Source organism: Carya illinoinensis, chromosome 10 (genome assembly GCF_018687715.1).
Source record: "Carya illinoinensis cultivar Pawnee chromosome 10, C.illinoinensisPawnee_v1, whole genome shotgun sequence".
Classification (NCBI taxonomy): Eukaryota; Viridiplantae; Streptophyta; class Magnoliopsida; order Fagales; family Juglandaceae; genus Carya; species Carya illinoinensis.
This window is the reverse complement of record NC_056761.1, coordinates 11,588,567-11,601,795: the sequence shown is the minus strand read 5'-3', so window position 1 is coordinate 11,601,795 and position 13,229 is coordinate 11,588,567. Positions and strand designations below refer to the sequence as shown.

General features: G+C 36.7%; 1 protein-coding gene across 8 annotated transcripts; it reads left to right on the top strand.

The window, feature by feature from the left end:
• Positions 1 to 8,445, top strand: LOC122279332 (CBL-interacting serine/threonine-protein kinase 23-like). Of its 8 annotated transcripts, XM_043089917.1 has the most exons (16): positions 748 to 890; positions 1,042 to 1,184; positions 1,832 to 1,894; positions 2,120 to 2,191; positions 2,313 to 2,420; positions 2,590 to 2,709; positions 2,920 to 2,973; positions 3,060 to 3,185; positions 4,598 to 4,687; positions 4,774 to 4,893; positions 4,996 to 5,121; positions 5,652 to 5,768; positions 5,916 to 5,972; positions 6,081 to 6,155; positions 7,552 to 7,627; positions 8,067 to 8,445. In XM_043089917.1, the coding sequence occupies exons 3-16, from the start codon at positions 1,853 to 1,855 to the stop codon at positions 8,090 to 8,092; spliced, it is 1,209 nt and encodes a 402-aa protein (XP_042945851.1). In that variant the 5' UTR covers positions 748 to 890; positions 1,042 to 1,184; positions 1,832 to 1,852; the 3' UTR covers positions 8,093 to 8,445. The 8 variants fall into 8 exon arrangements, with proteins under 8 accessions (XP_042945849.1, XP_042945848.1, XP_042945846.1 ...); XM_043089912.1 differs by lacking the exon at positions 1,042 to 1,184 and having other exon boundaries at positions 3 to 890; positions 2,593 to 2,709; XM_043089911.1 differs by lacking the exon at positions 1,042 to 1,184 and having other exon boundaries at positions 3 to 890.
• The last annotated feature ends 4,784 nt before the right edge of the window (positions 8,446 to 13,229 follow it).

Here is a 13,229-nt window from a genome sequence, read left to right as displayed (position 1 = left end):
ATGAATCGATAGTAAAACAACGAAACACGCCGAATCCCAATCGCACTGACCCTCCGCTCAGAGCTTCAAGCTCTTTCAGCGCAGCTCAGTTCAGTTCAGCTCCCGAAAACCACTCAATTCGTGTCCGGATCTATTACGCCTGCTCCTATTCCATTAACAAATCCGAATACTTCTCTCCCTTGAGATCTCTGCCTCTCGATTCTCGAAAAGTTCGCTTTTTTTCTCTTTTCTTTTTTGTTGATCTCGGAGGCTCATTTCCTTTTCTTGATTGATTCGTTCACACTTCCATAGCGTGCTGTTTTCTCACAGCCTTTGAGTTTCATTATTACTGTTATTATAGTTTCCCTGCTCCTGGATTTGGATTCGTGGGATCCATGTCTGATTCAAAGCCCGGTGTCTCCCTCTCGTCTCTCCGAGTAAAACTAGAAGCCCGGGTTTGATTTTCGCACGGGATAATAAGAGGGATTTTAGGGCCATTTGGTTTACGTTTGAATTTGAGTTTTCGGAAAACAAAGAGGAAAAATGAGGATGGCGAAGTCTCAGGTATGGCAACCCTGCAAGAAGAAGAGGTCTTGATCCGTAAGCTCTACAGGGAGCGGAATTCAATTCTAGAGAGAGAGAGAGAGAGAGAGAGAGAGAGGGCGGAGAAACTGAGGAAGTGACGGGTTTCGATAGTGGAGTGGAGTATTTTGAGGTTGGAGAGGGAGAAGATGGCGTCGCGGTCCAACAATAACAGCAGGACACGCGTGGGGAAGTATGAGCTGGGTCGGACACTGGGCGCTGGAAATTTCGCCAAGGTCAAGTTCGCTCGGAACGTCGAGACCGGAGAGAATGTGGCAATCAAGATTCTCGACAAAGAAAAGGTTCTCAAGCACAAGATGATCGGCCAGGTTTCAATCCTAATTTTTATCTAATTTGCGTTAGAAGTGAGATCTGTTTTTTATTTTTCGTTCGCTGAATTCCTTGCTTTAGGATTAAATTTTTATGTTTTGAAAAATTACGTTTTTTTAATTGGTTTTTCATTTTGGAGTGACAATACAGGGGATTGACTGTTTGATTTTCGAGAAAAATAGCTAGGAGCTCGGAGCCCGGGGAAGAATTTTCTTTACTTTTAAATCAAGAACAGAAAATGTCAACTTCGGCGAGTTGACATAATCTGTTTGTCGTTTCGTGACCAAATCAATGTACAGGGCGTATAAGTTGTATTGATTTTTTTATATTTTTTTCTGTTCACATTGGAAATGAATTGTTCTTGTACTGTATTTTAGTAGGGAAATAGTGGAAAGTCGTCTTATTGAAGTAGTATCTTTTTGTGCCAAAAAAAGGGAAAAACAGAATTAAATGCACATGGAACTCAGTCAATTCATTTTCATCCCAAACAAATGAATTGAGCTAAATTCTATTAAGCTTAAACAATTTAGTAATGTATGATTTGGTTTTGAGTCAAGCGTATGGATACTATAATAAAATCTTTTGTGAGATGAACTAGCCAAATTTAGAGAACTTTTATGTAATATGATTAGGTTGGTGATGTTTTATTTGTCTCGTGTACAAATATTGAGACTCAGGTTTGTCTTATTGTGTGAGAGTCTGTTTCTTTCTTACGGCTAATTTTCCGTTGCTATGGAAAATGTAAAAAGAAAAAAAGAAAAAGAAAAGAAGCAACAATTTGATTGCCAGATGAGTTCTTTACACCCACTCTGGCACTCAAGAAAATTATTTGATATGTGGCCGTGCAAAGATTTTGTTGAAATTGAAAAATGATTTTCTTTCAATCTGCATCTCAATGTGTCTTACCTTAACTATTTTCTGGCTGGTTTTTCCTGTGCAGATTAAACGCGAAATCTCAACAATGAAACTGATAAGACACCCAAATGTTATCCGTATGTATGAGGTTAAAGAACACAGCCACCTTCGTAATTTTACATTTACCTTATCTCATGTTGTGGCATGATTTGTGATTTCAGGGTCTTTGTGCTTTACTGCTAGATATTGGTATCAACTTTTTACCTGATCTATTTCTCTGCCCTGGATTTTCAACATGTTTAGTACTTACCCTATAATGTTTCTTGATTTACTTCTGCATCTGAATTGATTCCCATCATTGTTACTTGTATAGGCGATGGCTAGCAAGACAAAGATATACATTGTTTTGGAATTTGTGACTGGTGGGGAACTTTTTGACAAAATTGTAAGATAGTGGTTGTTTACTGCTGATGACAATCCTATGCAATCTGGAATGAAGTACGTTGTTCATTATGTTAATAATCCTCCATGGTTGACTGGTTTTTGTGCTATATTTCTTGATACAGGCAAGTAAAGGGAGGTTGAAGGAAGATGAAGCTAGAAAGTATTTTCAGCAACTTATTAATGCTGTGGACTACTGTCATAGCAGAGGCGTATTTCATAGAGACCTAAAGGTGTGATTCCTCATTGTTGTATTTGCTATCCACTTGCTGGCTAATGTTTTGATAATGTTAATTGTTGTGTTTTTATTTATTTTTGGTTTGACATGAGTAGTGCAGTTGAAGGTGATAGACTGATTTTTATGTATGTTTGTTCCAATGTTATTGCATCTATCCCTAAAAGAAGAGAAATATGATGTTATCATGGTTTGGCATTTTGCAGCCAGAGAATTTACTGCTGGATGTTAATGGAGTTCTTAAGGTTTCAGATTTTGGATTGAGTGCACTACCACAACAAGTTCGAGTGAGTAAAAGCATATCATAAAAAATGTTATCCAGAACTTAATTTGAAGAGTTTTTGGTCACCACTGGTCCCTAGAAGCCCCCACTTCTCATTCTGACTTGCTCATGCCTCCCATAATGCTTTGGGATTTATTGATACTATGGTGAATTATTTGGTAGCTTTACATAAGCAATTTATATAGTCTTGTTTCTGATAATCTTCTCTCTTTAGGAAGATGGGTTGCTCCATACAACATGTGGTACGCCAAATTATGTTGCTCCAGAGGTATATTAGTTTTTGGTTCAAAGTAAACTACCATTTCTTTAATCTCATTAACCTTTGGTTTTTTCGTTGGCACCTCACCTTTTTAGGTGATCAACAACAAAGGCTATGACGGAGCAAAGGCAGATCTGTGGTCATGCGGTGTGATTCTTTTTGTCTTAATGGCTGGCTATTTACCTTTTGAAGAATCCAACCTCGCAGCATTATATAAAAAGGTTAATTGCTGTCTCTGTTTCTATTGACTCATTCTTCATAGTTTATGTAGTGTCTAAATTCTCTTTTGAGTCCAGTTATCCTATTGATCCTGATGAACGAAATTTTTCTGTGGAAACAATTAGCTTTTAGTATAGTTGAATATATTGCTACAAATTTTTTCTGAGCGAGAATCTCATCCAAATCCATGGTTAAGTTTTTTAATCTTTGTTAGAATTCCCAACGTTTTGAGCAATCAAACTTGCACTTGTATGCTAGTGCATTACCTAATGTAGAAACAGAAACTAATTTTAAGAATAAAACAATGTATTGTGTATTTGAGAGTGTATGTTTGAAATCCTGTTTACATGCTATATGGCTTATACTTGTTCTGTGATGTAACTTTGAGGGTGGAGGAAATAATGCAGAATATTGCATAGGATTAGAAGACATGTGAAGGCAGGGAACTTGTTGTAACATATGAAGATGAAGTAGGCATATCAATTCTTCATTACAAATTGGAAAAAAACTGAATGATGGTCAATGAAGTAATGCGCAATTGCATTGGCTTTTGATTTTGTTAGCTTTGAAAATGAGTTGGTGCAAAGTATATTTTAGGACTAGATGTTTGTTCTTTGGACATCATCATGTACACCAAGTTATTAACAATGGCTTTTCAACTTCTTGGCAAAGGTTAGGGTTAACATGTGCCAGTTTTTGACCTAAAAGAGAGTTAGTGTGAGAATATTGGGGGTTATCAACCAAATACTGTGTTCCCCTTTCCGGAAGCGATGCTTTTGTAATGGCAGCAGAGTGAGGGAGAAAAATAATGGTCAACTTTTGCTCATTTTTGTTTACGAAAGAAAAATAGAGTATCTTTGTAAACATGCTGTCCTTAGGTCTTTTTTGGCTTAACATTTTTGGCGAGCATTTCTTTTTTTTGTTTTTTTGTGTTTCTTTGACAAGTGCATAATGCTCACCGCACTCTGAAACTATGCTTTGGATTGAATTAATTTGCCAATCCAGTTACTTATTTAAAAAATAAAAATAAAAATAAAAATAAATTAATTAATTAATTTACCAATCCAGTCACTGAAATTTTACCCAATTTATCTGTTCTCGAGGTTTTGTTTCCTTGTTCCAAGTCAAGGCTAAACTTAAATATAGATTTGATTTATGTGGCCTTGACTGAGCCGATCCAAGTTGCATTCCCACATTGAGTTTTTAGGTTCCAGTGGTCTTGTGTAGGGTTGATAGGACATTCTCCCTTCAAGTGTGAAGCTTTAGATTTTGAATTCATAAATCTTATTGCATTACTTTGCATCCTCTCTTCAATAATGCTTTTTATACAATACTAATGGAAAAACAGTACAGCTCCCAGAGAAGTGGGAATTTTTTTTAGTTGTCTTTAATGCTCTTTACCTGTAAACTACAGATATTCAAGGCTGACTTCACATGTCCCCCATGGTTCTCCTCAAGTGCAAAGAAACTAATTAAAAGAATTCTGGACCCTAGTCCCTCAACAGTATGTCATTGTCTCTTTCTCAATTTTATTGTTACTATCATGTAGTTCATGTGTATTTGAATATTTGAGCTAATTGAATGAAACAGCGGATTACAATTGCTGAGGTCATTGAGAACGAGTGGTTTAAGAAAGGATACAAGCCGCCTAGTTTTGAGGATGCTGATGTCAGTCTTGTCGATGTGGATGATATCTTCAATGAAATAGGAGTAAGATTGGCCTTCTACATACATAAACTTTAGGCTTTTGTTTAATTTTTTTGTATGTGGTGCTATCGTGTATTTTGTACTTGCTGTTTCCCATTTGGATAGGATTCCCGAGAGCTTGTTGTTGAGAAGCGGGAAGAAGGGCCCATGGCACCTGTCACCATGAATGCGTTTGAGCTCATCTCTACATCTCAGGGCCTCAACCTCAGTAGTCTCTTTGAGAAGCAGATGGTATGCTTGTCTTTGGCTGTTGGACTTGATATCAAGATATCTGACTTGGTTCTACTTGTCAAGAAAACCCGATATTTTAATTGTGTCAAGGAAACACCTCATTATATACCATATGAGATAATCTTTTGTCACACCTCGTTGTAGATGGATTGTGGATTTTAGTGTTTTTAATGACATGATTATTGCTTATAGAAAAAATTCTATCATATGAGAAAATGATGATCACTAGGCTTAATTGCTTAAGGCTTTTCAGAAGATGTGATCGATTCTTCTCCTTCTGTTACCAGGCTTAAGCACTTGACATATCTTAAACTTTGTGCTTAAAATTCACTTGTAGATTCTGATATTCTCCAATTAAATGTGAAAATTAAGCCTGGTTGAGATTTCAAAGTAAGTGCTGATAGAAATAGTCATGTAATTTTATCTTTAAAATTCTATAGTTTTGGAAGGTAACTAACTTCTTGTCCTCTGTTGCTATTATTGGATTGACTCATAGACATTAAACTTGGCTGGCATGTCCTTGGTACCAGGGCTTTGTTAAAAGGGAAACAAGATTCACATCCAAATCTCCTGCTAACGAGATAATCTCAAAAATTGAGCAAGCTGCAATGCCTCTTGGTTTCAATGTAAAGAAAAGTAATTTCAAGGTGCATTACTCTCTCTCTACCATGAGATTATTGTAGCTGTCTTCTAAATGTAAAGAAGTTCAACTTTAGTATTAAATCCGTCAAGTCTTCAATTATCTTCCACTTCTGATAATCTCTTCTCTCTCCCTCATTTTTTGCCTATCCCAGTTGAAGCTTCATGGTGAAAAAACTGGACGTAAAGGTCATTTAGCTGTGGCAACAGAGGTATATTTATTCTAAACACCCCCTCCCCCTTCTTTCTCTCATTCTCTTCCTATAAGCATATGTTAGAAGTAGTTTGATCCGGAAAAATCTAAAATATCTATCTTTCAGATTTTTGAGGTGGCGCCTTCACTCTACATGGTTGAGGTTCGCAAATCTGGAGGAGATACACTAGAATTTCACAAGGTATAGTCTACGATGCGTTGCACTTTGTGGTATAGAGGAATTCTTTCCTCACATGGTATAGGCCATGGTCTCCAGACTTCCTTTTTTTTTTAAAGTTAAAAAAGTAAAATTTTATAAATAGAAAAAAGCATAACCCAAGTAGGAGTATACACAGAATTAGGGGTAGGTAATGGGGCCCACACCCCGCTACCTGCCCTCATCAGCCCGCCTCCGCATGGGGGGGCAGGCAATCCCGCCCACACGTGGGGGCGGGGGGCTGGCCCCCCACTCAGCTTGCTTACATATATTTTATATAAATATATATATTTATACTTATTTATAAATGAGTAATGCTACATACAGTCACTTTTGCGTATTCTTTGTGCACTCCACTGATTTGATTGGCTGTATCGATTTTTTTTTTTTTATACAAAACCAATCGCATTAGTGGAGTACGCAACCAATTATAAAAGAGTACACAAAAGTGATTGTATATAGAATTTTTGTTTATTATAAATATATGTTAATAGTTTTACTATATATAGATGTAGTAATATGTATTAATTATATTTTTTACTTAATACTATGTGCAAGTTATAGTGTGGCATAGTGTGGTCTTTATATAGGAGGCCAAGGCAATACAAGTGTCTCACTTAAGCAATGTGGGACTCTTGTATTGCCTTGTCATACACTATGCCACACTATAACTTGCACTATTGAATTGCTCATTCAATGAGTATTCTCAATATTATGCCTTGAGAATATTGAGAATTTAAAAACTATGTTATTAAAAAATTTAAAAACTATATTATTAGTTTTTAAATTATGGTCATATTTACAAGTTTAAATTTACAATTTGGGTTCAAAAAAGAGAAGTTTTTTGTCACTTTTGAGCCCAAGAATAATTTTTGTGCCCAATGGGCCATAGGCACTATTGGAGTGGGCAGGGGGCGAGGCGGATTAGGGGTCCACCCCTGCATCATGGGGGGCAGTGTGCGGGGCATGCGGGTGCAAGGAAGGGGCTACCCCGCCCCGCATGGGCAGGTAGCACCCCTACACAGAATATGCCTAAGTACCACTAAGCACTAGTGAGAGATACAAGCAAGTTATGAAAATTGTCCTCATTACAAATAATGACCGAAGCCCAAGAAAATAATGTATTATAAACGAATCTCTTTAGTTCTTCCAAGGAACACTCTCGGTCTTCAAAACATCTCTTATTTCACTCCATCCACAAATGCTATATAATACAATGAGGGATCATTTTCCACACAGCGGCAATGTGAACATTTCCCCCAATAATTTTCCACACAGCGGATAGCCTTCATTCAGATATTTGTTATTATTCCATCTTATAAAATAATTTCTTTTCTTTTTCATCAGCTCATGTTTGCAATCAATCATCTTATTATTACAGTTCTATAAGAGTCTCACAGCTGGGCTGAAAGATATTGTCTGGAAAACTGATGATGAAGCAGAGGAAAGAAAAGAAGGTTAGTTTTCATTATCGTTTATTAATTGCATTGGGCTGGTTTTTAATTCACAGGGCTTCTTTATGGCATCTTTATTGGCCGTTGCAAGATTCTCAAAACAGAGCCTCCTCAGATTTCTAAATGATTGGAGTATCGTTAATTGTGCTTCCCTGGTTAACTGCCAGTTGATGTGTAACCTTGCTATGAATGGCTCTTTTTTCAATACTTCTTAGCCAATAACTTGCAGTGAATTGCTCCTAATAGGATCAACTTAAAAAAAACAATTTTCTTAACCTGAAAGCAAACGTTAGATCATATGAACTCCCAGCGGCTTACATAGATCTCGGGACGTCTGCTAGTGTTATGCATCAGATGTATCAGAAAATTAAGCAAATTACATATGCTTTCCAAATATCTGGTTAATTTGCTTCCTATTTTCCTCTTGGCTTTGATTCTACAGATGAAGGTGTTGTGGCATCCGCATAAGGGGTTTCATTTCGCATTCACGTTGTGATTGTTTTCCCTATATAAGCTTCCGGGTGAAAGAAATTACTCGAATTGATATATTATGGTTTGCAGTGTTGCATCTTGAGTGTGTCGTCTCCACTTTGACCCTCTCATTCTGAACTGTGTTCTTAAGACAGTGTGGATGTTTCTTCTTTTTTCAATTGGGTATCATATCTCTCTTTTATTTTTTGTGAAAAAAGTTGATGTACCCAATTGTGGTTGGGATTGGAGTATTAAGTTGGTATTACTTCTCAGTTCTCAGTTTGGTGGTTGGTCCAAGGTCGGAAATGTACGTTACTATGTCTAATTTATTGTATAAAAAATTATCTCTCTCTCTCTCTCTCTCTCTCACACACACACACACACACAGACACAACTCTAATCAATTCAGTTTTCGGATCACTTCAGTTTCATTAAACAACCCAAGGAACACTTTGTAAAGACATTTGGACCCGTTTCGTTTCACATGGTGTGTCAACCTATTTTATTTCATCTCAAAATCAAATCACTACGCAAATAAAAACATTTTTTAATTTCAAATTTTTCAGTTTTTAAGTTTTTAATCTAATCATTAAAACTTTCTCAAATTTTTAAACAAAACAAAAAATAATTTATCTTTTTTAAATCCCAAAATAAAAATTATATTTTAACAATATTTTAATTTTATAATATTTTCTTTTCAATTTTTTTTTTAATTTTTCAAAATTTCATAAAATATATTAGTTCAAACCATTTTATTATTCTTAAATTATCTCATTATTATTTACAAATCTCTCGTACCATCTGTATAAGAGCACTCATGTTGGTATATGCAAACACCAATGCAAACCAACTTTTACATAATAAGTCTATTAAATCCTCGTGCAAATCCATTTTTTTCCATAACTGGCTACAGTAATTCTGCAAGTTTGGAAAAAAACTATTCACCATTATTACATTATTTTATCACTTATTTCTCTCTCATACTCGCCGTGCATATATTAGTTGGTGTTCAATTTTAAAACAGCACAATTGGTATATTTTTGTTGATCTTATGCAAAATATATAAAAAATAATAATAATTTTTGGAAAAAATTAATAATAAAAAATAATATTTTATTATTATTTTAGTTCCAAAATGCATAATTCAATCTGAAAGTTTTTTTACAAAAATAATCTTTAAAACATGTGATTTTACATTCGCATTTATATACACCACTGCCAAACGAGACCTAGTCGTAAAAGCAACCGACCAAGCAGATTGTTTTTAAATGGCCTTGAGTTGGAACTTTCCCACCCTTTATAGTTGTCAACGGTCGAGCCTCATCCCCAGACAGACATCCTCGATATCAGATGCTCTGTGATTGAGATCGGAGAACATGACTTCTTGAATCTTACGTTCAACGAAACTGTGAAAGATCTGTGAAGTCAACTTTATTATTGGGTTGGTCAAAGTTGTCGTAAATGGATTAACGTTGCATGCTACAACCGAAGAGGACATGCAGTCACTTTCTAGGATTGAAAGTCTGGAAGTCAAAGTTTAAGAATGTGTCAAAATTGGCTACAAGTAGTATTATTTAATATGTTCCCTTCCTTTCACGCTCTCTCAACTTTTAAATTTTCTAAATTCAAATTCATGATTTTTTTACATGGACTAATGTGGTGCTGACATGTGTCACTGCCCTATTAATTTATAAGATCTATTTCAAAAAAAATTTATAAGATCACTTTTCTAATTTTATTGGGTACATAAGGTGGATTTTGTTTGTAGTGAATGGCCTTCGTATGGAAGCAACTTTAGTATTTCTCATTACTCGTTCCAAAGCTGCCGAATGCATTAAACTTTCAAATAAAGCCAACCCCATCTGTTGGAAAACGTCCATAATTTCCGGTATGCGAAGCCCATGCTAGGGCCGGCAGTTCCTCCCAACTTTATATGTAGATTTCGTTCGCGATGATTTCCTTAATTAGCTGTTCAAGTATTTCGAAAAATGGCTAGCACCCTCAACTCCATGTACGTTGCTCATCTCTTTCCCATTTTTCTCTTCTTTCTGTTGGGACCTCCCCATCTAGAAGTTATTAAACGGGCTTCATGCACCGAGACCCTCAATCCTAGATGCTTGGAGATGGAGACGACAGCACTTCTTACCTTTAAAGAAAGTGCCAAAGATCCACTAGGTCAACTTTCTTCTTGGATTGGTGAATATTGTTGTAAATGGGCTGGTGTTGGTGTTGAAATCCCCCCAAGTATGCATATCCACATGTGTAGCCACCGAAAGTTATTTGTTGTATTAGGAAATCCAAGTCTCTTGCAGCAATTTATGGCCATAAATTGCGGCACCGAATTCTCCTTGGTCAGCAATTGTAAGTTTGCCCTCTGAAACTTCTCCTATAAAAGGAGAGTTCATTTGTGTAAAAGGGTGTGGGCAAAAATTAGAGTAAGAGAGGACGTGAGAGAAATTTGTTGAGTGTTTGTAATCTCATATCAACTCAGTAAAAGAGGCTCCAGTAGATGTAGATAATTTGCTGAACCACTTAAATATCATCTTATGTGATTTTGGATAGGCCAGAGGCGCAACAATTAGTATCAGAGATTTGGTTTGCACTGTTCAGAAATCAAGTTGATCGAAATCAACTTTTGACAACTCTAGGGTGTTCCTCGCATTAAGACGAATCCGTTGCCGTAAACGGAATCGAAAATGGAAGTCAGAGGACTCACACACACCCCAAGAAGTAAGAGAGTGAGTCCACGCGCCTCATTCGCAGCTGGAAGTTGAAGATGACTAAGATTCACGTTCCCATGCACCACCACGGTCCAGGAGGTTGAAGACATTCAGGCCATGCTCCACACGCACCTAGAAAGGAGGAAGATGCGTGAAGTCCACGCGCTCATGTGCCCCCACGCGCCCTAGAAGGTCTCTGCTCGTGTTGCCCACGTGCCCCCTAGTTATCCTGTTGCAGCGCATGCATCTCACGCACCAGACGATCAGGACAGTTCGTTTCTCCAGATCACTTTTGGGCTTGATCTAAGCCATTTGGAATCCGATTTCAATGATTAAATAGTGCTTTCTAACTATTTGGATCATTCCGAACTCATCCATATGGTTAGAATTTTAAAATTTATTGTCTAAATTTTCTAAATTCATATGAAAGGTTCTGGAAGAAATAGGAGCTCTGGAAATGCTAATAGCTCTGGGCATCAGTCTACAGTTTCCAATGCTAAGTTTGAAGTTGAGAAGTTCGATGGAACAAGCAACTTTAGCATGTGACAATGTGAAGTTATGGATGTTTTGATCGAACAAGAGTTGAATATTGTATTGGAAGAAAGACCAGATGATATGACTGAAAAGAATTGGATGAAGCTTAATACTCAAGCTTGTATGCCTTACCAAAGAAAAGAAGTATTTTGTCATGAGAGACACAAATGCAAAGGAACTTTGGCAAAACTTAAAAGATAAGTTCATAAATAAGAGCATTGAGAGCCGTTTGCACTTGAAGAAAAAACTCTTCAGATTCCAGTTTCATGAAGGTATTTCTATGTCTGAACGTCTAAATAGTTACAATCAAATTCTTGCTAATTTATTAAACTTGGATATTGAAATCCAAGATGAAGATGAGGTTTTACTTTTGTTAAATTCTTTACCTGATACATATGAACATTTAATTACTACTCTACTGTATGGGAAGGAAAAAATCAGTTTTGATGATGTATCTAGTTATTTAGTTAGCAATGAGTACCTCAAAAAAGATAATCAAGTACAACTAGATACATCAAGTGAAGCGTTAACAGCAAAGGGGAGACCACAGTCAAAGTATCCTGGAAAAAAGAAAGGTTTTCAATTGAAAACCCAGACAACATCACATGATTCATTAGTCGGAAGAAAACTCGCCAGAGATAAATGTTCCTTTTGTCACAACAAAAGACATTAGAAGAAGGATTGTCCCAAGCTGAATAGACAACAGAATCAACCCACCACAGCCAATGTCGTAGACATAGATAATGATTCAGATTTTACCTTGACAAGTTTATCATCCATTTGTCATTCCAATAAACGGATTATGGATTCCGGATGTACCTATCACATGTGTCCCAATCGAGACTGGTTTATTAACTTCACAAAGATTGAGGGTGGAGCAATACTTATGGGTGATGACAGTACCTGTAAGACTCAAGGAATAGGTAGCATTCAGTTAAAGTTGCACGATGGCAGCATCAAAACTCTGATAGAAGTTCGGTACGTTCTGGACTTGCGGAAGAATCTCATCTCACTTAGATCTCTGGATTCAAAGGGATTTAGAATCACAATTGAAGACGGAACTCTCAAAATAATAATGGGAGTTCAGGTGGCTATGAAGGGTTTAAGGTGAGGAAACGTGTACTTCTTGCAAGGAAGTACTATTAATAGAAGAGTTTCCACATGCTGTAAGAAGATAGATGAGACTGATTCTAACACCACCAGTCTTTGGCATATGTGTATGGAACATGCTGGAGAAAAAGTTTTGCAAATACTAGTGAGGCAAGGCTTACTCAAAGGTGCAAAGATTGAAAAATTGTCTTTTTGTGAGCACTGTGTATTGGGGAAGCAGAGGCGGATCAAGTTTAGAACCGCTATACACAATACAAAGGAGTAGACTATATACACTCCGATGTTTGGAAACCTACCAAAAATGCATCTTTGGAAGGTAAACATTAGTTTGTAACTTTTGTAGATGATTATTCTCGTCGTGTGTGGGTGTATATGATGAAGAATAAAGATTAAGTGCTGAAAATCTTCCTTAATTGGAAGAAAATGATTGAGACTCAGACTGGCAGAAAAATCAAGCGGCTCAGATCTAATAATGGAGGTAAGTACACTTCAAACCCCTTCATGGAAGTATGCCGAAGAGAGGAAATTTTTAGACACTTCATTGTAAGAGGTACATCGCAGCAGAACGGTATGGCAAAACGGATGAACTGTACTTTACTAGAGAAAGTATAATGTATCTTACTAGATGCTGGATTTAGTAAACAATTTTGGGCTGAAGCTATGACATATGTATGCCACCTCATCAACCGACTATCCGCAGCTGCCAATGATGGGAAGACACCCATTGAAATGTGGAAAGGTACACATGCTACTGATTATAACTCTTTACA